The sequence below is a fragment of the Cololabis saira genome, chromosome 3 (assembly GCF_033807715.1).
Source record: "Cololabis saira isolate AMF1-May2022 chromosome 3, fColSai1.1, whole genome shotgun sequence".
Taxonomy (NCBI): domain Eukaryota; kingdom Metazoa; phylum Chordata; class Actinopteri; order Beloniformes; family Belonidae; genus Cololabis; species Cololabis saira.
This window is the reverse complement of record NC_084589.1, coordinates 50720517-50748081: the sequence shown is the minus strand read 5'-3', so window position 1 is coordinate 50748081 and position 27565 is coordinate 50720517. Positions and strand designations below refer to the sequence as shown.

The following is a 27565-nucleotide window of genomic DNA, read 5'->3' as shown; positions in this document are numbered from 1 at the left end:
GGAACTACAGACGTGGAACTACAGACGTGGAACTACAGACGGGGAACTACAGACGTGGAACTACAGATGTGGAACTACAGACGTGGAACTACAGACGTGGAACTACAGACGGGGAACTACAGACGTGGAACTACAGATGTGGAACTACAGACGGGGAACTACAGACGTGGAACTACAGATGTGGAACTACAGACGTGGAACTACAGACGTGGAACTACAGACGGGGAACTACAGATGGGGAACTACAGACGGGGAACTTCAGACGGAGAACTACAGATGTGGAACTACAGACGGGGAACTACAGACGGGGAACTACAGACGGAGAACTACAGACGTGGAACTACAGACGGGGAACTACAGACGGGGAACTACAGACGGGGAACTACAGACGGGGAACTACAGACCTGGAACTACAGACGGGGAACTACAGACGGGGAACTACAGACGTGGAACTACAGAGGAACTACGTTTATCTGGACGGCGGCGGTGAAGCGGCAGCAGAAAATCGTCTGGTGAAGCAGCGAAGATCAGAGAAAAGTTAACAAACACCAACAGTAACAACAGTAACAACAATGATATCTAGTTCCCGGTGGTTGAGACGAGTTCTCGGCTCCACCTGCTGGTCACATCCATCATTACACCGTTAAACCGGGACTAAATAAACCAAAGAGTGCTTAAAAACATCCTGAATTCATGATTGTTTAAAAAATGTTTTTGCAAAGTTTTTCATAATAAACAACTTAATAACAATCTAAAACAACTGCAGAATAATGATTGTAAGGTAATTGATAAATGCTGATTATTGATAAGACATTTAATCTTTAACCGTTTGTATAAAAGCTAAATAACTAAAAAAAAACTAAAACTAGATGAAACTGATAAAACGAGTGGTTCGTTTCTGATTATTGATTAGTACAAACAGATCAGCAAAGGCGTTTTAAAGAAATAAATAATTGCGAGGAACCCTGAAGGGGCCGGGTTCTGGCGATGCGTTCAGGGACACGACGGCCCTCGGAGTTCCAGGTTCTGAGGTTCTGAACGTAGAAGGAATGTTAAAGTTTCAGACCCGTCTCGGAGCAGAACCGTTTTCAGATGTTTTCATGATGGCGAGACGTTAAAAACAGCGGAACATAAAAAGCAGAGCAGCTAAAAAAAGATGGCGTTTTGGGTTCTCTGTAACGACTAAGATCTGATGAGCGTTGGTGTTTTAGTGTCCTGGGTTTTCAAAGGAAACAGGAAGCCGGAGCGGCGGCTTCAGTTGGTCCCGTTGGGCTCGGCGTTGAGCCGCTGCTCCTCCGGCTCGGCGCCGCCCGTCTTCGGGCTGCCGTTGGTCGACGGCGAAGCCCCGCCCCTTCCGAACGGCCAGCCCTGCGTCTTCAGGAAGTAGCCGGCGTCCAGGAAGAACGCCAAGGTGGCCAGGAAACCAAACACCTGGAGGTTAGGAGATAGGAGAGGAGGGAGGAGACAAGGAGATAGGAGATAGGTGAGGAGACAAGGAGGTTAGGAGATAGGAGTTAGGAGAGGAGGGAGGAGATAGGAGATAGGAGTTAGGAGAGGAGACAAGGAGGTTAGGAGACAAGGAGGTTAGGAGTTAGGAGAGGAGACAAGGAGGTTAGGAGGGAGGAGACAAGGAGGCGAGGTTAGGAGGGAGGAGACAAGGAGGCGAGGTTAGGAAGGAGGTTAGGAGGGAGGAGACAAGGAGGGAGGAGGCGAGGTTAGGAAGGAGGAAACAAGGAGGTTAGGAGGGAGGAGACAAGGAGGTTAGGAGACAAGGAGGTTAGAATGTAGGAAACAAGGAGGCGAGGTTAGGAGGGAGGAGACAAGGAGGCGAGGTTAGGAGGGAGGAGACAAGGAAGTTAGGAGGGAGGAGACAAGGGGGGAGGAGAAAAGGAGGTTAGGAGGGAGGAGACAAGAACGTTAGGAGGGAGGAGACAAGGAGGTTAACAGGGAGACACGGAGGTTAGGAGGGAGGAGACAAGGAGACAAGGTTAGGAGGGAGGAGACAAGGAGGCAAGGTTAGGAGGGAGGAGACAAGGAAGTTAGGAGGGAGGAGACAAGGAGGTGAGATTAGGAGGGAGGAGACAAGGAGGTTAGGAGGTAGGAGACAAAGAAAGAGGAGACAAGGAGGTTAGGAGGGAGGAGACAAGGAGGTTAACAGGGAGACACAGAGGTTAGGAGGGAGGAGACAAGTAGGCGAGGTTAGGAGGGAGGAGATGGGAGGGGGCGGGGCTAAGTCCTCACCACGGCAACCGTCTCCAGGCTGGAGCCGCTGTTGTCCGACGAGAAGACGATGGAGGAAATGAGGAAGAGGACGGCGATGACGCCGGTGTAGACCAGGTCCTGGAACAGGAGGCAGAACTTAGTGGAAATAACGAGGGCTAGTGGACGTAACGAGGGCTAGTGGACGTAACGAGGGCTAGTGGACGTAACGAGGACTAGTAGACATAACGAGGGCTAGTGGACGTAACGAGGGTTAGTGGACGTAACGAGGGCTAGTGGACGTAACGAGGGCTAGTGGGCATAACGAGGGCTAGTGGGCATAACGAGGGTTAGTGGACGTAACGAGGGCTAGTGGACATAACGAGGGCTAGTGGACATAACGAGGGCTAGTGGACGTAACGAGGGCTAGTGGACGTAACGAGGGCTAGTGGACATAACGAGGGCTAGTGGACATAACGAGGGCTAGTGGACATAACGAGGGCTAGTGGGCATAATTAACGAGGGCTAGTGGACATAACGAGGGCTAGTGGACGTAACGAGGGCTAGTGGACGTAACGAGGGCTAGTGAACGTAACGAGGGCTAGTGGACATAACGAGGGCTAGTGGACGTAACGAGGGCTAGTGGACGTAACGAGGGCTAGTGGACGTAACGAGGGCTAGTGGACATAACGAGGGCTAGTGGACATAACGAGGGCTAGTGGACGTAACGAGGGCTAGTGGACGTAACGAGGGCTAGTAGACATAACGAGGGCTAGTGGGCATAACGAGGGCTAGTGGACATAACGAGGGCTAGTGGGCATAATTAACGAGGGCTAGTGGACATAACGAGGGCTAGTGGACATAACGAGGGCTAGTGGGCATAACGAGGGCTAGTGGACATAACGAGGGCTAGTGGGCATAACGAGGGCTAGTGGACATAACGAGGGCTAGTGGACATAACGAGGGCTAGTGGACATAACGAGGGCTAGTGGACATAACGAGGGCTAGTGGACATAACGAGGGCTAGTGGACATAACGAGGACATAACGAGGGCTAATGGACATAACGAGGGCTAGTGGACATAACGAGGGCTAGTGGACATAACGAGGGCTAGTGGACATAACGAGGGCTAGTGGACATAACGAGGGCTAGTGGACATACCGAGGACATAACGAGGGCTAATGGACATAACGGGGGCTAGTGGACATAACGAGGGCTAGTGGACATAACGAGGGCTAGTGGACATAACGAGGACATAACGAGGGCTAATGGACATAACGGGGGATAGTGTGTATGAATCTAACCCTTCACAGCGAGGGATTCCAGATTCTGACTCACCGACCGAGGGCCTGAGAAAATTTCCCAGAATGCTTTACGTCATCATTTGCAGACTGAATCAAAAAAAAAACATGGCGGACATTTCTTATTTTTTTGTGAATAAAATCAATATTTTGAGTTAGTTTCTGCATAAAAATGCGTTTTGATTACATTTCTAGCGAGAAATATATATTTTACTTTCATAATATTCACTCAGTGAATGTACATAATCACTTGTTTGCCCGTTGTTGCGAAGTCTTTTCAGATCTCGCCAGAATAAAGGCTGATTTATGGTTCCGCGTTACACCAACACAGAGCCTACGGCGTAGGTTACGCGGCGACGCGCGCCCTACGCCGTAGGCTCTGCGTCGATCTAACGCAGAACCATAAATCAAGCAAATTTCTAAACAGGCGTTATTTGGATAAACTGAGCCCAGGTTGGGGATCTTAACGGTTACTTTTACGCCTGAAAACATATTAAAACTTAATAAAGTGGCATATTAACAGCGCTACAGCGGAAATTAAAACAGCCTTTAGCTCTGGGCTTCCTGATATGGTGTGACGTATGTGCAAACGTAACTATGCAGTCGCTTACGTACCCGAACGTAACCCACGCAGTGACGTAGCAAGTGGTGTCCCAATCATGGATCTATTAATAAAATCTGGATGGGAGATTGAAAATGGCCGCCCATTCATTTCAATGCATTTTGCTCACTCAGCGGATACGCTGAAAAAGTTCTTGACTTCCGGGTTTACTTCCGCGTTGTGCGGCCCATAGAGCATGCGCAGTTGAGTCACCTCCCATCATGCCCCGGGGCAATTACGCAAATATTAATATAATATGTATTAATATAATATATGAATTAATGTATATTAATACATGTCTAGTATTACATATATTATTAATGTATTAATATAATATAATTACATGATATATATTAATATAAAACATCCGTGGAGTGCACGGACACAGCCGTGACGTCACGCCCAGAAAGAGACTTTTCTTTGACTTTTCTGGCCGTTATAAAACATTTTTGACGGATATAAAGTCCATGACTTAAAAATATAGAATACAAAGATTAGTAATTGCCGGTGATTACAGCTGGAGGTGTCCTGTGAACAGTTTTAGAGGCTTCTCTTTTACTATTGCGGTCTATGGGAAAAAAGCTTTCTGGGCCCCATGGGATTTTTTGTTGCAGTACCGCGGCTGGACACTGGGGGAAATCGGCACAGCTTCTGAGTGCCAGACCCCGGGGCTGGTCCCAATCCCTAGGAAACATTACAAGGACCCTACGCCTGTGGCTTCATTTTTAGGACTAGTGGTAGAAAGTAGGGGGTGTATTGAGATTGGCCCCTGAACCCCGACCCCCTCTCACCAGGGGCCCCCAGCAGCTGATTCCGACCCGCTGGTGCAGCCCGGTGGACAGCAGCACCAGCAGCAGGCAGGTGAACAGAAAGGCGGTGCAGCTGACGAACTCGAAGAAGTAGAGGGCGGAGCAGCTGGTGCAGATGCTGACCATCTCCTCCAGGACGAAGGCAGCCAGGGACAGCAGCTGGGGGGACACGGACACTTACTTACTCTTTATTTCATTAGTGATTAAAGCAAAACAACAATCTAATATAATAATAATAATAATAATAAATAATAATAATAATAATAATAATAATAATAATAATAATAATAATAATACATTTTATTTGGTGGCGCCTTTCAAGTCACCCAAGGTCACTTTACATGAATAAAAGCATAAAATAAAAGCATGAAATATGATAATGATAATAATAATAATAATAATAATAATAATAATAATAATAATAATAATAATAACACAAACGTTCCTAAATTCTGAATGAAAGGGAGTAGAAAGAAGAAAAATCTTATTTTAATCTGCCTTTTTACCCCAAGAAATCCATTTATATTTATTTATACAAGAAATAAATTAAAAAAACAACAAGAAAATAAAATAAAAAAACTCAGACAGTCACAATCTTTTTAATTCCCAGGTTACAATTCAGTTAAAACCATTCAAAAAATAATATATATAAAAAAATAATATGTGTATATATATGTATGAATGTATATATATATATATATATATATATATATATATATATATATATATGCCCTAGGTTCTTACCAACATGGTATTAACCATTAATATATATCCAGACAAAAAACAAAAAACATTCAAACAACAACAAACGCACAAATACCTTTCATGAAAATGGGGATGTCAAACGTAACAAACATATCTCATTATATTTCCTTAATATACTGTCTTTAATTGTTGTTTTTTTTTTGTCTAGAAATATTCATAAAACTGTGAAATTAATACCCAATTAAACCTTCCCAGATGTTTAAAACCAAATCACAGTTGAGTATAACTGAATAAAAACCGCCACCGGCCGCCAGGGGGCGACAAGCGCCCAGGATCAGAGCTGCATGACGTCCAGGAGTGACATTCTTTATTCACAAACAAAAATGTGCTACTCCTAAATTTGCCCCTTTTATACTAGAATTAAATTCTCTCATTAAATCTCTTTATTTGATAAACAAGAAACTTTATAATATAAATACTTTATATTTATAACTGTCTTGACCTTTCCTTATTGTTTTCTATGCATCTGATTCTATTCCTCATACCTGTTTTATCTTTGTTATCTATATTATGACTTCTCATTCATACTAGATATTTTTATAAGTTACTCCATCATTGTATGTGCTGTTCCACACTGTTGTAAACCTTGTTGGTGTTTGCAAGATTTTCTAATAAAGTAAAAAAAAAAAAAAAATTAAATCATCTCGGAGGAGTGACATTTAAACAGTGTTGTGCAAGTTCCTACTTCTCATGAACTGGTTCAAAGTTCAGTTCACATAGTTTAAAAATGAACAGTTCACGTTCATAGTTCACCAATTTCACCTTGAACTAGTTCAAATTCAGTTAATTTTAATATTTTTAGGTGAGAAGTACGAATGAAAATCCCCCCTATCCTAAAACTGTTCACTGTATACAATCATGTTTTCACTTTTCAACTTTCCTCAGAGGCTGTAAATCTCCAACAATGTGATCCATTATATACATATATATATATATATATAGTAATTTCTATCTATCTATCTATCTATCTATCTATCTATCTATCTATCTATCTATCTATCTATCTATCTATCTATCTATCACATAAATTCCAGACAGAACAATGAAAATGTTCATGCTTTTCTTCTCTCTAATGTGTAAAAATAAACTGAACCCAAACAAGGAAGAAGAAAAAATAAAAATACCAGTGTACTTGTTGAAATGTTAAACTACTTTATGCTGAGTTTTCTGTTTCCACTGAACCAGCAGAACCAGCAGAACTGAACCGCTTCACTAAAACTTTGTTGGACGGTTACAGTTTTCATAATTAAAGGACCAGAGTATTATTCTGGGAGAGTCCTGCTCCTGGACCGAGTCCAGGCTCCGTTTCCATGACAACGGCAGCTTTTATTGGAGGAACATCCGGAGCCGAACAGTTTATTAAAGGATCTGGTTCTCTGACAAACCACAGAGCTAAAACCGGACCGGGTGACATCAGCACCGGAACCGGAGGAACCAGAACCAGCTCCAGACCGGGTCTCTGGAAACCAGAACCAACTACGTCCTGCAGACCAGGCTTTTATTGTGAAGGAACCGACTACGTCCTGCAGACCAGGCTTTTATTGTGAAAGAACCGACTACTTTTTTTAGACCAGGCTTTTATTGTGAAAGAACCGACTACGTCCTGCAGGCCAGCCAAAAAGTATTTTAATTTTCTTGTTTGTGAGTTTGACTGGATGTCATTCAACTACCTCTTTTAAAGTTAAATGTATTTATTTTATTTATTGCACTATTCTGCACTTTTTTGTTTTAGTTTACAATTTCATGTTTTTACATTTTGTGGCACCAGAGCTGATAAGTTTGTTGAAATAAATGTCCATGGTGTTCTCCAAAGGACGATAAAAGAAACTTTTAATTTGAGTTTTAGTCCTTTTTCTTTTTTCTTTTATTCATTGCCAAAATGAATCTGATCAGGAAAAAGTATCAGAAATGTATCGGGAGCCAAGAAAAGTGATCGGATCGGGAAAAATCGTGATCTGCAGAAACTCAAACTGAAGTGATCGGGAGTTAAAGAATCCTGATCAGGACGATCCTACTAATGATCATTATTATCACCCCCCCTCCCCGGTCCAGAACATCCTCTTTCTGGGCCCAGCTGGCGTCCGGCCCGGATGCAGCAGCAGCCGTTGCGACAGAACCAGCGGGTCGGCGCCTCCCAGATCTGCTGACTCGGTTCTGCAGCGGTTTCGGTTCCTCCCGGACCAGGAAACCGGGTCAGAGAGAGTTCAGGTTTCTCAAGAGAGATGAGAGAGGTGACTTTGTTCAGCACCGGCAGCCACGACCCGGTCCCACTCTCACATCTGGACCTGGAGCTGGTGTGTGTTTATTTGTGTGTGTTTATGTGTGTATTTATGTGTGTGTGTGTGTGTTAGTAAGTAAAAAGTTTCCATAAATGTAAATCGTGACAGAAACATGGTTCCTGAGACTCTCTAGTAGGGCTGAACGATTAATTGCATTTGCGATAATATCGCGATGTGATAAAACAAGATTTTCTAATCGCAAAGGCTGTGATTTGACCAGATCACGTGATCTGGTCACGTTGCCGGCAGGGAAAAAAGTCAACAGTGCCGCGTGTCCGCGTGTAACCTAAATCTACCATGGCCTCAGTGTTAGGGCTCGGCCAGGGGGGGCTTTATAAATATACAGGCTTTAAAAATTTATTAAATATATGAGCGCGGAGTCGGCGTGGCGAGGAGCTGCACGCGGCGACGAGCACGAGCCGGGTGCGCGCCGGCGGACAGTGGAGTCACGCTGTGAAGCCTGATTTATGGTTCCACGTTAAATCGACGCAGAGCCTACGCCGTAGGGCATGGTCTCCCAACCTGGGGTCCGGGCCCCCCCTGGGGGGGCCCCAGAGATCTCTGGGGGGGGGGGGGAACTTTGTCTGCTTTGAGGATATGCAGTTGTAAACATTATATTTGCACATGTTAAATAAATAAAAAAATCACAATAACACACCTAATGGAATACAGTAATCCAAGTCTGTATAAACCCACTTGAAAATATATTTTGGTCATTTTAAAATACTAAGTTATTTATCAGGATAAAAACTTAAAAACGTATTATTATATCATTATTCAACATTTAATCATACGACTACTCCGACAGGTTGTTAAAGGAAAAATGTTAAAAAATGTTGTTCTCATATTAAAAGAGACATTTTTCAGAAATATTTTTATGTCCTTGCAATTATTTTTTGTGCATATTTTATACATTGGTGACACAAAAGGAAGGTGAGAAAAACAAAAGTACAGGGTAAACCAAAGAGAAATGTATCTAAGAAACACGTAATTAATGTTCATTTTTTCAATTAAAGGTTTGTAACAAATAACTTTACTCTTTTGCTGCTAGTACGTACGGGTCGGGGGGCCCGGCTGGTCTTAGACACAACTAGGGGGGAAACAAGGAAAAAAGGTTGGGAACCACTGCCGTAGGCTACGGCAGTGGTTATGCAGCGACGCGCTCGGCGCGTAACCTACGGTGTAGGCTCTGCGTTGGTGTAACGCGGAACCATAAATCAGCCTTAAACCACCTGCAGCTCGTCAGCTCATCAGGAGGAGAAGTTAAAGAGCGGGGCTGCCAGTTGTTCACTGCTGGTTGGTTTTGTTAACTCTGAGCTTTGTTGGTTTGTGTGTTAGTTTGCTGGTGGTTTTCTTTCTCTCTGTGATTTTTGAGTTATTTGTGAAGAAGTTCTGAGTTCCCTGTGAGGAAGGTTTTTTGTTCCCTGTGGGAGTTTTTCTGTGTTTTTCTATTAAACTACACCTCATTTTGGCTAAAGTTTAACCCGGTTTGGTGTCGTGTGATTGGGTTCAGAGAGAACGACCATAACACTCGTGTACAGACGTGTGTAGACGTGTTAAAGAGGGAAAGACACACATTTGTTTTCTATATTGTTGTAATCTGTGCTTTAAATAAATCTGACATTGTTTATTATAAAACAGACTCATTTATTGCTGTAGTTGAAAAATACATGAGAACAGGACCTTGAAAAAATAATCGCATATTAAATCGCAATCGCAATTATTGAGGAAAAAAATCTCAATTAGATTATTTTCAAAAATCGTTCAGCCCTACTCTCTAGCCTCCGTCTCTTTATGGATTTCAGGTTTTATTCCTTTCTGCCTCCTCCTTTTCTTCCTCTTCTCCTCCTCTCCTCCTCCTTGTCTTGCACCAGTGGAGGCAGAAAGAGGAACTCTGTCGTTCACGACTGCAAACCTCCTCCACAAAACCACCGGAGGTTTTGGTTCTGGCAGCGACCGGGTTTTATCAGCAACACCCAGCTGTGGTCGGAGCGGCGCTGCTTCCCGTCGCAGCGCTGCCCCGTGAACACGGGTCGGTCCAGCCGGGCCGGGCCGGGCGGGGTTTCCTGCAGCTGAAGGTCGCAGCAGGAGAGTCCGGGGAGGACCGCGGCCCGTATGGGATTGTTCTGGCCCAGACGGGCCGGATCAGGACGGGCAGGGGTCGGCAACCCAAAATGTTTTAGAGCCGTATTGGACCAAAAACACAAAAAACAAATATGTCTGGAGCCACAAAAAATGAAAAGTCTTGTATCAGAATTAGAATGAAGGAACACATGCTGCATGTTTCTATATTAGTTAGAACTGGCTCCTCGGCTGCAAATGTAGCTGCTAATGTCTTTCCACACGACTCTTTTGTTACGCGAATCTATGGAAGAGTATTAGAGCCAGGCAGGAGAAAAAATTAAAATAATATTTTAGAGGAGGTAGATTTTTTTTTCATTATGCACTTTGAGAAAAAAAAAACAAAGTGTTGAGAAAAAAGTTGAAATGTCGAGATTAAAAAGCAAAGGAAAAAGGAAGAAAAAAGAAAAAAAAAGAAAAAAAGAAAAAAAAGAAAAGAAGAAAAAAAGGAAAAAAGAAAAAAAGAGAGAAAAAAAAAGAAGAAAAAAAAAAACGGTCAAACATTTTTGAAAAAGCTCCAGGGAGGCCTCTAGGGCGGCGCTAAAGAGCCGCATGCGGCTCTAGAGCCGCGGGTCTGCCGACTCCCGGACTACGGCTACAGCTATCGAATATTTTAGTAATCGAGTATTTTTACTGAAAATTCCATCGATTAATCGAGTAATCGGATAAAACACATTTTTGTTTAGTAAAGAGCAGATTATAAATTAAAGCTGCAAGTAGGCCCTCGCGTGTGCAATTTTCAACAATAAAAATCAAGGACTCAAAACCGAGTCCGATGACTCCACCATGACTCTTTATGTAAAACAATTCAAAAGTTATAGCAGAAAATAGGAACTATCAAATATCGACCAATCAGATAAAGGGGGGGCGCGCTTTTTGGCGTCGCCACGGTAACGCTTTTGAAGAGAAAAGTAATGCGCGTCGTCGCAGGATGGAGACGAACATTTTGATGTATAACACACCTGGGTTCACGTTACGGTTCGGGCCGTATTAACGGATGAAGAAATGGCATAAATTGCGCCAAAATTACCGATTAATTCGATTAATTCAACTTCCTGTTGGGTTTGGGCCATGGCGCCAAGAGACTTTTCTTTAAGTTGTGACATGATACAGGTGTGTAGTGATTTTCGTGCATGTACGTCAAACCGTATTGTGGGGCTTGAGGCACAAAGTTTTCTAGGGGGCGCTGTTGAGCAGTTAGGCCACGACCATTAATGCAAACCATTAAATATCACATTTTTGGCCAGGCCTGACTTGGTGCAAAATTTGGTGACTTTTGGGGCACGTTTAGGGGAAAAAAAGGCCCTAATTTCGTCGGAAGAAAAACTAAAATAAAAACATCATCGTACAAATACAATAGGGCCTTAATTTAATCCAGTAGGTTCATGGCTGTGCATTTAAAAACCCTGAACTTACACCAGTCCACCAAGTTCACTGCTTTCACTCAAAAAACTAAGGATCTTACCAAGAAATGTTCTCATTTCTAACCTAAAAATGCCTTTACACCTGATAACACACACACCTTAAAAGGTTAGGTGTTTTTCCCACGTGTTTCAATTGAACTTTCATTTGTGTCAAGCATATCTTAAAGTCTGGATAAGATTTTGAGTTTTGGCAAGTGTTCAAAATAAAAACGAGCCACAGCCACGGAGGAACAAGTTCTCCCGGACTTTCAACCTGAAACCCTGAGTTTCACGACTCATTTAGCAGGAATAAAGTTGTTTTTGTCTCACGAGTTCGGGGCGGGGGGGGGGGGGGGGGGGGGGGGGGGGGGGGGGGGGGGGGGGGTTTCAAAAGTTTAAAATTTCATTTTTCATTCATTTTTAGGCCACCTTTGTTTAATGATTCAAGTGGTTTTTGAATTGTTTTATTTGACTGAGACCAGTTTGTAATACAATATAAAAAATGTGGTATAATCAATGCATTCAGATACACACTGGAGGCTTCAACTGTGAGTGAATTCCTCATGTATCTGAAGTTAGCAAGATTATATTTCAGCGTGTTTCTAATTTTTTTTTTGTTTTGTCTTTTAATATCTTTTTATTTCACAATAATTTCACGATTTCTATTCTACCCACATTCCTACCCTCTCCATAATTACCCTAGGAAAAAAAAAAAAAAAAAAAAAAAAAAAAAAGACATACATTAGGGGAGAACAAAATTAAATAAATATTAAAAAATAAATAAATAAATAAAAAATATATATAATGGCAGCAAGAGCGATATCAAACTATATATATATATATATATATATATATATATATATATATATATATATATATATATATATATATATATATATATATATATATATATATATATATATATATATATATATATATGTATATATATATATAAATCCATACATACAAACATACATACATATAAGGCACAAGTTCGAAAATAGAGATACTCATTGGTCCCTTTGGAAAAATTCTCCAGTTTTGAAAATAATGGAAACCAAAATTCTTGAAAAATATGACCACGGTTGTATTTTTCCAAAGTTAATTTTTCCAATGGTAAAAAAACTGGTTTTTAAAGCTGAGAGTTGGGTCAAGGGTGACACCCAAATACTTGAATTTATCCACATTGTATATTTTTTGCCCATTTGCTGAGACGTCTGGGAAATCTTTCACTACGCGCCTGTTGGTGAAAAATATGGTTACAGTTTGTTCTAAGTTTAAAGTGAGGCTTGAGTTCTGTAACCAGGCAACAACCTTTTACGTTGCCTTTGTGGATTTCTTGGCCACCTCTGTAGCTCTTACCATGGTGATAATAACAGTATCGTCTGCATACATTATTATGCTGACATCATCACACATGGAAGGCCGGTCGTTTATAAATATGCTAAAAGTAGGGGTGGAACAATATATCGTGCCACGAAATTTGGCGATACAAAAATGTCACGATACGTGTCGTGGACGTGACAAACTAGCTGATATTGGGTTATTAATATGAATGTATTGTGTTGACTAGTAACATCCTATTGGTGCAGCGGGATCACGTGACGACCTCCACCCGCGGATGGAAAAAGTCGAAATGTCGAGAAGTAATGAAATATAGACAATTTATGCAATTATAACTGAAAACTTTAATGTTTTCATACCTTTAAACACTTTTAAAGGCAAAAACATGGCACCAGTTATTCTCGTGTCCAACAAAACATTCCTTTTTTGAGCATAAACAAAAAAATACTTAAAGTTGTAATGTAATGATGAAAAAAAAAAAAACATTTAAAAAAAAAAAAAATCGATCTTTAGACTAATCGATTTTTATGAATTAATATGAGAATCGATTTAGAATCGAAAAATCTATTCTTTTCAACACAGGCCTACAATTCTGACTAAAATAAGACTAAAATGCTCAGACTTTTAGTCGACTGAAACTTGACACGACTAAAAGGAGAATGAACGTGACTAAAACTAATAAAAACTAAACCCAAAGACTGGACTAAAACTAAAACTGAATCAGGCTGACAGAAACAACACTAGAGGGACAAACACACGCCTGCATGGACGGTTACAGAGGAAGGTTCCGGTTCTGGTCCCAAACCGGTTCCTCACGGGTCAAAGGTCAAACCAGGAGAACCGGCTCCAGATCCGTCACCGCCTCCGTCCAGGCGGGAAAAACCACCAGACACTCATTGTAATATATATATTACCAATTCTAATACTAATAATTATTCTTGGCATCATCATGATATACAGGACTGTCCAGAAAATTAGAATATTGTGATTTTCTGTAATGCAATTACAAAAACAAAAATGTCATACATTCTGGATTCATTACAAATCAACTGAAATATTGCAAGCCTTTTATTATTTTAATATTGCTGATCATGGCTTACAAAACTCAAATATCCTATCTCAAAAAAATAGAATATTCTGGGAATCTTAATCTTAAACTGTAAACCATAATCAGCAATATTAAAATAATAAAAGGCTTGCAATATTTCAGTTGATTTGTAATGAATCCAGAATGTATGACATTTTTGTTTTTTTAATTGCATTACAGAAAATAAAGAACTTTATCACAATATTCTAATTTTCTGAGACAGTCCTGCATATATTACCAATTCTAATTCTAATAATTATTCTTGGCATTATCATGATATATTGTTTTATAGCGTATTATTATATTATGTTATGAGATCTCATGGGATGTTATATTATAGTATTATTATATTGTTATATATTATAGTATGGTGATATCCTTTTGTTATATGTTATAATATTATAATGTTATATTGGGATATTATATTATTGTATACTATTATAGTATTACATATATTACTTTATATTATATCTTACTATATTATATCCTTCTATATGATAATTATCTATTTATTTTTCAAATTAATATTCTTAATTTATTTATTTACGTTCATTACATTATTTATACACACACGCACACACCTAGATATCGTATTTTCCGCATTATAAGGTGCACCTAAAAGCCTTTAATTTTCTCAAAAACCGGCAGTATATTATATATGATCATTACGGTCATTTCTGTTACTGTAGTCAGGGGGATTGTGGGTAATGTAGTCAGGGGGATTGTGGGTAATGCAGTCAGGGGGATTGTGGGTAATGTAGTCAGGGGGATTGTGGGTAATGTAGTCAGGGGGATTGTGGGTAATGTAGTCAGGGGGATTGTGGGTAATGTAGTCAGGGGGATTGTGGGTAATGTAGTCAGGGGGATTGTGGGTAATGTAGTCAGGGGGATTGTGGGTAATGTAGTCAGGGGGATTGTGGGTAATGTAGTCAGGGGGATTGTGGGTAATGCAGTCAGGGGGATTGTGGGTAATGTAGTCAGGGGGATTGTGGGTAATGTAGTCAGGGGGATTGTGGGTAATGTAGTCAGGGGGATTGTGGGTAATGTAGTCAGGGGGATTGTGGGTAATGTAGTCAGGGGGATTGTGGGTAATGTAGTTGGTGTCGCCAAAGTAACGGCGTTAAAAACATCAGGAATCGTCACAGACGTTCAAGACAACAGCAGCGACGCTGACTCTCATAATGGAGACTTTGACGAGACAGAGAAAAGCTGGTTTTTATTTTGTTAATAAAGTTTGACATACGGTACTTCTTGTTTGTTTTTTTTGCATTTGCTGTAGGATTTTGTAGCATTTCCTGTAGCAGCTCCATCAGGTAGATACTAACTCAACCCCAGCCACTATAGTCGGTACTTTACCAGATATTTAGTGCGCCTTATATATGGAAAAGGTTTTAAATACGTCGTTCATTGAAGGTGCGTCTAATAATGCGCCTTATAGTGCGGGGAAATACGGTACATATCATTGAAACTGGATGTTGTCTGTTGTTGTTGTTTGTACTGTATGTCCACTGTCTGTATCTTGTATTTGTATTATGTCCACTTGGTGTAGTAAAACAAACAAACCACCAGAGGATAAAGTATGAGACAGGACCCCCCACCAGGCCCGGGGGGCCCCAGCACCAGAACCAGAACCGGGACTCACCACTTCCACGATCTTGATCCCGAAGCGGACCTTGTCCAGTCGCTCCGACGGGACCTTGAACCAGGAGGACTTGGGGTTTGGAGCCGTGGTGGCCGAGTACACGGTGTTGGCAGCCATGATGGATCTGAGGGAGAGAGAGGAGAAGCTTTACCCTGCGTTCACACTGTAAGCGTCACGGGCGTCATAGGCGTCCGGCTGCCATTCATGTTCTATGAAAACGCGCGGCGAGAGCAGCGGGAGCAGCGCATCAATTTGAAGTTGAATTAAAGCTGCAAGCAGCGATGAACGGTCCTCCACCCTTGTGCACGTTCAGGCTGCAGTGGAAGCTTGTAGGACTTGTAGATTCTTCAGAACTGGACATTTAGCAGATGAAACACCCACGACTCTCTGTATCAAACCATTCAGAAGTTATGGCAGAAAATAGGAACTATCAGATATGGACCAATCAGAAGAAGGGGGGGCGCGCTTTTTGGCGTCTATCGTCGCCACGGTAACGCTTTTGACTGAGAGAAGTAATGCCCGTAGTCACAGGATGGAGACGCACATTTTGATGTATAACACACCTGGGTGCACGTTACGGTTCGGGCCGTATTAACGGACGAAGAAATGTCATAATTTTCGCCAATATTACACGATTAATTCAAAATGGCCGACTTCCTGTTCGGTTTGGGCCATGGCGCCAAGAGACTTTTCTTTAAGTTGCGACATAATACAGGGGTGTACCGATTTTCGTGCATGTACGTCAAACCGTATTGTGGGGCTTGAGGCACAAAGTTTTCTAGGGGGCGCTGTTGAGCCGTTAGGCCACGCCCATTAATGCAAACCATTAAATATCACATTTTTCACCAGGCCTGGCTTGCATGCAAAATTTGGTGACTTTTGGGGCCGTTTAGGGGGGAAAAGGCCCTCATTTCGTTGGAAAAGGAAAAAAGAAAGAAAGAAAGAAAGAAAGAAAGAAAGAAAGAAAGAAAGAAAGAAAGAAAGAAAGAAAGAAAGAAAGAAAGAAAGAAAGAAAGAAAGAAAGAAAGAAAGAAAGATAATTCCTACAGATACAATAGAGCCTTCGCACTGTCAGTGCTCGGGCCCTAAAAATCTCAACTTTATTAAAATGAGCAGCGTTGACGCCGAGGCAGCGTCCAATCACAGACCGGGATTCCTGAAGCGAGAAGCCTCAATGCAGATTGTACTTTCATGTTCACACAAACGTACACTCATTCACATGCGTACAGGAGCAGAGCTGTCACTAACAAACTTATTTTATCAGGAATTAATATATTTCATCCAGTAAACTGGACATTTTTGCTGATTGACTGCAGTTTTTACCTGAACTGCTCATGTGAAACAGTAACTGATGGTTGAGGAGCTGGATGGTCCAATTGATTTTATTTGCTGCATTGATCCAACGCAAAATAATTAAAACCTGTGCTTATTAATCACAAAACACAGTTTAAACATCAAACCCGCTCCGACCCGGTGTGTCAGTGATCACTCAGACAGACTGCAGCTTCACCGGGACCAACGATGATGGTTGATGTTGATCCAGGACCAACCTGGTTAAGCATCAAACTCTCTCTTATCTACGCAGAAATAACACTAAAATATAAAGAAGGCTTCCCAAAGTGTGATCTATGGTGAAATAGGAAAGATGTGTAGCTATATATAGATATATGTAGACGAGGGGTGTCAAATGTGCGGCCCGCGAGAAGTTTCCAACACAAAAAACCGAAATGTTAATTTACTAAAAAGGAAGGCATAAATAATTGCCATGAATCGCAGCATATCTGATAATATATTTCTTTACAAATCCATCGTTATTCCACAAATAGAGCAGTTTTCAACATTTTTTTAGTTTTCTAGAATGCATTTGCCGATTTTATTTCTTTGTAGACGGTCGTTTATTTTTATTAACTGACTACTATTATATATTTTCGCAGGAAAAATATCACTGCTAAAAAAGATGATAGAAGATATTTATTCGGAGAATTTCAGTTTTGAATACGAGGATAGTGTCAAAGTAAAACAGTTTAAAAAGAAGTGCTGACTTTTTCGGCACACTGGCGTAAATATCCGCGCCAATTTTTAAAAATAAATACACTTAATTATACTCGAAAAATCTCTAAATCACAAAGAAACACTCTCGCATGTAATAAGAAAGATTTTGCTTTTAATTAAATTTCTTATAAAAAACAGAAATATATAAAAAACATACTTGTTTCTGTTTATCTTTGTAAAATGATATTAAAAGTATCTTACATAATTTGAAAAAAAAACGAGAAATTTCAAGAAAAGATCCTGAAGAAATATATTTGACATAATTAGAGTGTAAACAAAGTGCATATTTCCTTTAAAATTACTAAACTAAACTGATATTGGATTAAATAACAATAGTAAAAAAAAAAGAATTAGAGAAAAAAATGTCGCACCGTTTTTGTTATTTTGAGCGTGCGTCCCGCGAGAAAAAAATTTGGTCAAATCCGGCCCGCCAAGCAAAATGAGTTTGAGTTCCCTCCAGTTCTGCAGCGCTGCTTTAGCCCCGCCCACTGCAGGCCCCGCCCACTGCAGGCCCCGCCCACTGCAGGCCCCGCTCACTGCAGCCGTGGACAGTGCAGCAGTTTTCAGTGTGAATCCACCAAGCAGCGTGATGCTGGCGTCAGGAGATTTTTGACTCTTTCAGTGTGAATGCAGGGTCAGGGTCCTGCACCTGAACCACACCCCGACCCCCCGGGGCCAGGCCGTCGTCACGGCGACCGCAGGACGACCAACCAGTTCCCCGGGGGTTCGAACCCGCAGAATGTGTGTTTACATCACAACAACAGAGGAAAAACCCAAAATAATCCACTTTAATCCTCCCTAAAAAACTCTAAAAAGTTGTTTTGGCAACAACTTGCAACTGCATTATCCTCCATAACAGTACAGAATACTCCAGTAAACCCTCAGACATTATTTTAAATAATTTATCCACAATTAATGCTTCATTATGCCATAAACAAATTTTGCTTGCTGGCCTGACAGCAGCAAGAAAGATAATTGCAGTAAGATGGATGGTTAGTAAGTTGGTAAAAACCTAAGGCCTATATATATATATATATATATATATATATATATATATATATATATATATATATATATATATATATATATATATATATATATATGTTGTTTTTTTTAAATATCATATATATTTATTTTATTATATTTAATTCAATAAATAATAGATATATATATATTTATTTTTAAATTTTATTTTTTAAATTAAATTATTCAATTAAAGCCAAACTTGTAGCTGTCGATGTATTTATAATGTATATAGTCTACCTTGTTGCAGCTATCCTTGTCCAGTTTGTGATATTATTATGTTTTGCCTTTGTTTTATTTTGTCCTTTTTTGTTTGTTTTTTTATTGTTGTATTATCTTTTTTTCTGTTTTCCTTATTATTATTAATTATTAATTGTTTTCATCGGATGCTTAGGTCCGAGGGGTGATGGTTTGGAAGGGGGTGAAAATACGTGTATAATGTTTGTTTGACATCATTGTGGATGCCACCGTTTATAATAAAAATATTTGATCACAATAAAAAACCTCTGAAAAGTCTTTCCACTGAAGCACAACAGACAAACTGAGGTAAATTAACTTTTAAATGTGTTTAAAAACCCCCGTTTGTACCATAAAACTGGACAGCTTAGATATTTATGACTAAACAGCATCACTGATGTGAAGATAGAAAGTGAAAGTAAATGATAAGAACTGGTTTTACAGTGTAAACAAAGATAAGGATGGATAATCACCGTCCAAACTCATTGCAATATATGAATTACCAATTCTAATTCTAATAATTATTCTTGGCATTATCATGATATATTGTTTTATAGTGTATTATTATATTATGTTATGAGACCTCATGGGATGTTAAACTATAGTATTATTATATTGTTATATATTATAGTATGGTGACATCATTTTGTTATGTTATAATATTCTAAAAATTATTATGTTATATTAGGATATTATTAAATGCTATTATAGTATTACATATATTACTTATATTATATATATTATATATATATATTATATCGTGCTATATTATATCACTCTATATGATAATTATTTATGCGTTTATTTTTCTAATTAATATTCTTTATTTATTTATCTATTTTCAATATATACTTTTGTTGTTGTTTGTACTGTATGTCAATAAAATACAAAAAAAAAGGATGGCTTTAATTTTAGCTGATCCCCTTTTACCACGCAACACCAAACTACGTTAAAAATCGGACCAATTTAGTGTTTTCTCTCTCACAGAAAGCCACAGAAACGATCTGGGCGGTGGTTTAACTCCTGCCCCTGAGCAAAGACATGTTCTGGAAAATTCGGCAACGATTTTGTTCCGTTTACTACACTTTATTGTGATGTTTTAAGGAAATATCCATAAGTTTACCGACTGTTTGCGAAGCAGCGTGCGAACGGAAACGCGCTCCCTGTAAAGTTGGACAGATATTCACACATTCCCCACTACTGGAGTCGATAACGGCTTAATAGAGGGGTGTAAACGCTTTGAATGTTGCCTTTGTCTTCTGAAATCAAAGATTATACGCTTCAAGTTAACCGTTAAAGCCGTTAAAACGAGACATTATATAAAACACAAAAGACGTTGATGTCGCCGCAACTGGCTGTTTGAAGAGAAGTTAGGGACCGTCGACAAAGTGCAATCCCCAAATAAAAATATTAAATAATTCAAGTGTCACCAAAATCATGTCCTACTGAAGATACAACAGTCCGATCTTGAAGAATTTGGGACTTTTTTTTTTTTTTATAAATCAAGAGCATTCAATTATTATCACCAACTGAAGTGTCACCAAAATAAAAGCCTCTATCAGCGGTTCCATGTCGTTTATAATAATAATAAAAATAATAATAAAAATAATAATAATAATAATAATAATTTGTATAATGTTGTAATCTTTTAATAATAATAATAATAATAATAATGATAATAATAATTTGTATAATGTTGTAATCTTTTAATAATAATAATAATAATAATAATAATAATAATAATAATAATAATTTGTATAATGTTGTAATCTTTTAATAATAATAATAATAATAATAATAATAATAATAATTTTTATAATGTTGTAATCTTTTAATAATAATAATAATAATAATAATAATAATAATAATAATAATAATAATAATAATAATAATAATAGTATAATGTTGTAATCTTTTAATAATAATAATAATAATAATAATAATAATAATATAAATCTGTTTGGTCGTGGCCCTAGAAACAACCAGTGGTCATGAATGATGTGAAACAGAAATAGAAAGAAAATCAAAACAAACTTCACAGCAGATTTGGATGATGTTTGTGAAATACAAATAAAAATAAACAAAAACTTAAGTTTACACAAATTCTGTCCGTGTTTGAGATCAAACAGTTAGACTAACGTTGGAAACTCGTTTTGTTAAGAGTTCAGTTGATTGATACTGAAGTTAATGAAGGTTTTTGATTATAATTATGGTCCAAAATGGTGCAAGAGCTCATGTTTAGCATCTGGCTAATGCAGCGGGAAACAAACGCAGACGTCAGCTACTTTGATTCTAACCAAAGCGATGTTATAATCTCCTACATCATCCAATGTTGTCATGTTAACTTATTTGTTGTTCTAATCTGCTACTACCGCTGCTACCATAGACATATAAACGTACATAGGCGGCTTATGTTTCAACCGTTTCAGTTGAAACGGGCCCCGGCCACCAGGGGGCCCCCAACTGACTGACAAAAAAATAAATGCGCAAGGAAGACACAATAATAAATCAATACCCGCCATTAAACTAACCAGCTAACATCCAAGAAAAATGAAACGAACATACCAGAGTGGTGCTGAAAAGCGAAAATTAGCAGATATAAAAAAGAAAGCTGTGAGTAGTGTTAGCGGCCAGCCCGGTCCCCTTTAAGGCGGTGTGTGTGTTCGGGTGTGTGTGTGTGAGACGTAGTGGGTGCAGCGGAGGAGAGAGAGGGAGATGCAGGTGTGCGCGTGTGGAAGACCGGAACACGTGTTTAGTTACTTTTTCAGTGTGTCCTCCGTTAAGCCGGGCATACACTGTGCGATATTTTGAATCGTATGATTCAGCCCCATCTCAAACTGCACGACTAGATCGCGGAGTTCAAAAGTTCAGAGCCCACGATTTATGTTCTCACACTGTACGAGCCGATGCTCGGATGCTCCGTCTGCTGACACTATACGATCATAATCCTCCCGTCGGACCTCTGTTACTGGAACTCGAGGCCGGTTCTGGGGCAGGGGTGGGCTGTGTCCACCCAAACGTGCGTCCTGCCCACCCGATCAAAGTTATGGGATCCTTTATTTTTTTATAATTTTATTTTTTTATATACCGTATTTTCGCGACCATATGGCGCACTGTGTGGAAAGGCGCACCCTCAGTTTTGTGTGTCATTTTTGGTTTTAAAACACACATACGGCGCACCGACCCAAAAGGCGCCGTCTAAGGAGACGGAGCTGCACACGCGCGCGCTGCACAACACACACGCTAAAAACAGAGCGGAAGCAAAACTTAGTTTGATATTTTATTTCACTTTTCACATCAATCAAACCCTTCAAAGGTTCATATTCTGTTTCTGCATTAAAGAATTAAAAAAAACCACCGGGGCGCTGCACATAAACCTGTCTCAGCCACCCGATCATCTCCTCATCCATCCAGCCCTTTTCATTTCACTCTGGCTGGAAAAGTCTGTTTAGGCAACGCTTTTCTTTTAAAAATCACCATAGCCGGCAGTTTCTGTCCATCAGCGTGGCAGCCAAGCACAAGACTAAATAAACTTTTCATATCCCGTTGTGCTGCGGATCCCGACAGCGGCGGTCCCGGGTCCCCGGTCCCGCTCCGCTCCGCTCCGTCCCCCCCGCGCTGGACCGGGTCCGCTCCCCGTCTGCTCCCTCGCGCTGGACCGGGTCCGCTCCCCGTCTGCTCCCTCGCGCTGGACCGGGTCCCGGTCCCGGTCCGCCCCCCCCACCCCGCGCTGGTCCCGCGGCAGTCCTGGGTCCCGCGTCCCGGGACCGCCGCGCTGGTCCTCCTCCGCTCCGCCGCGCTGGACCCGCTCACACACGTGCTGTCGGGGAGCCGGTACCGGGGTTTGTATCCGACACGAGCTCCGCTGATTCAGCTGCGCCAGTCCGAATTTCCAGACCTGTCTCAGCTTCTTGATCATCATCATCCCTTCATCCAGCCCCCCCTTTTCATTCGTCCTTATAATGACTCCGGCTGGAAACGTTTTATGCAAAGTTTTTCTTTTAAAAATCCCCATAGGTTTCTGTCCATCAGCTGCGCCAGTCCAGCACCACACATGAGAATCTGTGTGTGTCGCGCCGCGAATACACACATGTCGGGATCCGGTACCGGGTTTGTAACCGACAGATTTGGCTGCAAATCTCGGAGTGTGAAGCTGATCTGACCTGAGACAGACCCCAGAAATCTCTGCTCGCAAAGCTGCCGGGAACCAGGAAGTCGGCTGCAGCAGCGCGCATCACGAGGCTTTAACCTTTAACGTGTGCTTATTTAAATAGAGCGGAGCAAAACTTAGTTTGATTGTATTTTATTTCACTTTACACATCAAGCAAATCCTTAAAAGTCTTTATCATCTGTTTACGCATTAAACAGCTCAGTGGAGTCTCATTCACGTCGCAACTCACGGGGGCTTCACCCGCCCCCTTCTCCCTTTACCGTTCTCATGGTGGCCGGCCTCACATTACCGTAATTCAGGTAATAGACACGGCGCACCGTTTCTTAAGGCGCCCGGCACATTTATAAAAAAAAAAAAAAAAAAAATGTGCGCCTTATGGTCGCGAAAATACGGTATATATATTTAAAAAATCCCAAAATATCTGTACCGTTTCTGATTGATTGGGCGGGCACTGCGCATCATTTTTAGACATAACAATGAACGCATACCGCAAAAGTTGTGTCTCGCGGAGGAACCCGACGTCCCAGCAAAATGAGAAGAGAAAAAAGAGTTGTTCCGAACAGTACAGCACAATGATAAAAACGAAATCACATTATGGGCGATTTTTATTATTTCACTTTAGTTTATAATTCATCTTCATTGTGGCATCATATAACACTGTTTTAGTCATTTTTGTGCACTTTTCGGCTCATTATATTCTATTTTTCTACATATTTGGGAAGACGAGGTTGCGCCAACATTGTATGACGTCAGGTTTGTTTACATCAGGGGCCGCTGTTATTGGTCCAGCGCGATCACGTGACGCAGCCGCAGCGCTCCTCGACACAGGCGCCGCTGGAAATAGTCCCGCTATTAAAATAACGATCTTGAAAATACTTCCCAAAAATCCGAGTTCAAACTTTTATCCTATGCTTAACATAAATAGCTCCTTTTTTTAAAGTGAAAAGAATTTACACGCAGGAGGTGGGAACGAGATGAAACGAAAAGGGGGGTGACCTGACGGCCTACAGCAGACAGCGCACACACTGAAGGCTGATTTATGGTTCCGCGTTACACCAACGCAGAGCCTACGGCGCAGCGTACGCGGCGACCCGCACCGTACGTGGAAATGCGGTCTTTTTTTGCTATTAAAACATGATTTGTAATGTGAATTTGCAACACTTAAACTACAAATAATAGTTTTTGAGGTGACATCAGAGATTGCGCATGCTCTCTGTGAAAGGATGAGTCCAATCGGGTCGTAGCTGCTTCAACTGTGATTCCTTCACGAGGAGCGACCAGGATTTCAAACACGCTTGATTTTCTCGCAACCTCACGATTTGTGATCGGGAACTCGTCGTGAGGTGTTAATCTCTCGTCGTTACCCCACGTACACTGCACGAGGCACGAGCAACGATTGGGTCAAAATCGGGCCCAATCAAAAAAAAGTCGCACGACTGGAAAATCGGCTCAAAACGAGCCGATAATCGCACAGTGTATGCCCGGCTTTAGCTTTCAGTTGTCGGCCCTCACGTGTTTTGTTTGCTCTTTACAAGTTTGTAATAAATGTGCGACGTTGCACGGACAGTATTTTTCCTCCATCCTTTTTCCCTTCACTTTCCCCGGACTCCTAGACAACCGCCGGTTACCAACGAGCCAGAAACCGTATTTAAATACCAGCTCTCCCAACTACGGTTCGGAGATAGGACTGGAAATTAAGAAAGGTAACAGTAGTCTTCTGAAAGTGAGCTCTTTCTTTGGTCCAGCATCTGCACCGACTACAGCAGCGGCTGCCGCCCACTCTTAAAACACCAACGCAGTAAACGCATCCATGCGTCACGCATGGATTCTCAGATGGTAAAAATAAGAACTTTATTGATCCCACATAGGAGTAATTCATGTTATATCAGCTTTTTGGCACTTTTGCATTAGTACCGCCTTAGCTCGCTTCTACCCGTTGGTACCAACCAAGTTGGTACTTTTTTCTGTAACCATTTCAGCCAGGTTCTTAGCGGGCTGAGCAGGGACTATTTCTGACGTCACCACCCTCCTCGCCACTGATTGGTCGGGGGGCGGGGCCGTCACCACCCTCCACGCCTCTGATTGGTCGGGGGCGGGGCCGTCAGACGTTTGAATCAGGAAGCGGGAGTCAGAGCGAGGCGACTCGCGGCTCGCGGCGATTTTATTATAAAGCGCAAAACGTCTGTTTGGTGATCCAACTCTGAGGTGCAGATGTTCATAAACCTGGTGGCAGACGAGAGAATTAAAAAAGGGATGTAGACGGGCTGTTTTACTCTCAGCCGCTCGCGGCTCCAGCTGATTTCTCATCAGCGCCGACATGAACAAAGCGGTTGCGCAATCGAGTACGTCACAGCAGCTTCACCCCAACCCGCACACTTCTCCCCTGGCTGTGCGAAAACACACGTGTGGAGCCGTGTAAAGCCGTGCCGAGCCGAGTCGGGCCAAGTAAGTCCTAGTGCGAAAGTGCCAATAGAGAACAAGGTAGTGCCGTAATCGATTGCGCAACCCCTTTGTTCGTGTCGGCGCTGATCAGAAATCAGCTGGAGCCGCGAACGGCTGAGAAGAGACAGAGCTCCTGGTAGATCTGATCGTTCCTTATCGCCCATCTACATCCCTTTTTTAATTCTCTCCTCAGCACCAGGTTTATGAACATCTGCACCTCAGAGTTGGATCATGAAACAGACGCTTGCGCTGTATAATAAAATCACCGCGAGCCGCCAGTTGCTCTCGCGCTGATTCCCGCTTCCTGATTCAAATGTCTTACGGCCCCCCCACCCATCAGAGGCGCGGAGGGTGGTGACGTCAGATCCAGGGCCGACTCAGCACGCCTCAGCAGATCTCAGCAGAAAAGATACAGAGAAAGTATCTGCTTGGCGCGGCTCCACCCGCCTCGGCCCGTAGTGGAAAAGCCAGACGGGGGCGTGGCAGGTAGAAGAGCTGAGTAGGTACTAGTGGAAAACGCCATAACTGGGCTCTAACTCCGGGCTGGTCGATTCCTGCTAGTATTAATAATAGTAGTATTCCTGGTAGTATTAATACTAGTAGTAGTAGCAGCAATAGTAGTAGTAGGAGTAGTAATAGTAATAGTGGCAGTAATTATAATAATAATAATAATAATAATAATAATAATAATAATAATAATAATAATAGTGGTAGTAATAATAATAATAATAATAATAATAATAATAATAGTGGTAGTAATAATAATAATAATAATAATAATAGTGGTAGTGGTAGTAATAATAATAATAATAATAATAATAATAATGGCAGTAGTAGTAATAATAATAATAATAATAATAATAATAATAATAATAATAGTGGTATTATTATTATTATTGAGCTTTATTTCGAATATGCAAATTAGAAAAAACAATACTAAAAAGTAAAAAAAAAAAAAAAAGACAAGGCAGACCTCGCAGATCCACCAGCATATTCGAAAGGTAGTAATAATAATAATAATAATAATAATAATAATAACAATAATAATAATAGTGGTAGTAATAATAATAATAATAATAATGATGGTGATGATGATGATGATGATGATGATTATGATGATAATAATAATAATAGTAGTAGTAGTAGTAATAATCATAATAATCATAATAATAATAGTAGTAGTAGTAATAATTATAAAAGTAGTAGTGGTAGTAATAAGGGTCGTAAGGGTAGTAGTAGTAATAATAATAACAGTAATAATAATAATAGTAGTAGAAGTGGTAGTAGTAATAGAAATAATAATAGTAGTAGTGGTACTAATTATAAAAGTAGTAGTGGTAGTAGTAGTAATAACAATAGTAGCAGAAGTAGTAGTAGTAACAATAATAATAGTAGTGGTGGTGGTAGTACTACTACTAATAATAATATTTAATAATAGTGTCAGTAGAGGGGAGTAGTTCAGTAGTGAATGTTTTCATGTGCGGGCTGCACTTTGCAGACGGTCCCTAGCAGCGGCCAGATGCTCCGCATCAGTCTCTAGAGTTTCATTAAAGATTAAAGTTAAACCTGCAGATCTCTGTTTCAGTGGATGGACTAAAGCCACATTCACGCCTCGGAATATCTAATAATAATAATAATGATGATAATAATCTAATCCCGGAAAATCTGCACTACTTTACTGGAGCCGGAAACGCCGCGGAACACGAGATTGCTTTAAATAAATAAATAAATCACTAAGGAAGAGCAAAAAAGTACTAAAATGAAGATCGCATATTTTTTAAAGTAAGAAAAAATTGATAAAATGGTTGTTTTCCAAGGAAACGACACTGAAAAGAAAGTTTGCAGACATCCAGGCGCTGGTGGCGTTTAAAGCTAAGAGTTTTGGAGGTTCGGATCTAAAAGTCTCAACAGAAACTTGTATAATCTTTATGAAACACAAACACTGAAATGTAAAACTCACCGCTTTTCACTTGGTTCTCTCGCGTTTCGCAGGAAAATAAACTTCCCAGCCGCGCTGAAGTTTTTGTGTCGCAACGGGTTTTTTCAGCTTCCGTGTTTTAATCTTATTGTGAAGGTGCGAAAATGTGGC

The 27565-nt window shown here is 40.7% G+C and overlaps 1 protein-coding gene across 1 annotated transcript; it reads right to left on the bottom strand.

The window, feature by feature from the left end:
* Positions 1–562: 562 nt before the first annotated feature.
* On the bottom strand, positions 563–27565 carry cmtm6 (CKLF-like MARVEL transmembrane domain containing 6). Its single transcript, XM_061717734.1, has 5 exons — positions 27437–27565; positions 15552–15675; positions 4893–5069; positions 2242–2340; positions 563–1431 (listed from the first exon to the last, which is right to left on the bottom strand). The coding sequence occupies exons 2-5, from the start codon at positions 15666–15668 to the stop codon at positions 1255–1257; spliced, it is 570 nt and encodes a 189-aa protein (XP_061573718.1). The 5' UTR covers positions 15669–15675; positions 27437–27565; the 3' UTR covers positions 563–1254.

Bases quoted from the DNA above. Each gene is read 5' to 3' on its own strand.
- cmtm6 (XM_061717734.1), bottom strand. From the start codon at position 15,668: ATGGCTGCCAACACCGTGTACTCGGCCACCACGGCTCCAAACCCCAAG. The intron at 5,070-15,551 runs GTGAGTCCCGGT...GTGTCCCCCCAG, and splicing joins GGATCAAGATCGTGGAAGTG to CTGCTGTCCCTGGCTGCCTT. The intron at 2,341-4,892 runs GTGAGAGGGGGT...CTCCTGTTCCAG, and splicing joins TCAGCTGCTGGGGGCCCCTG to GACCTGGTCTACACCGGCGT.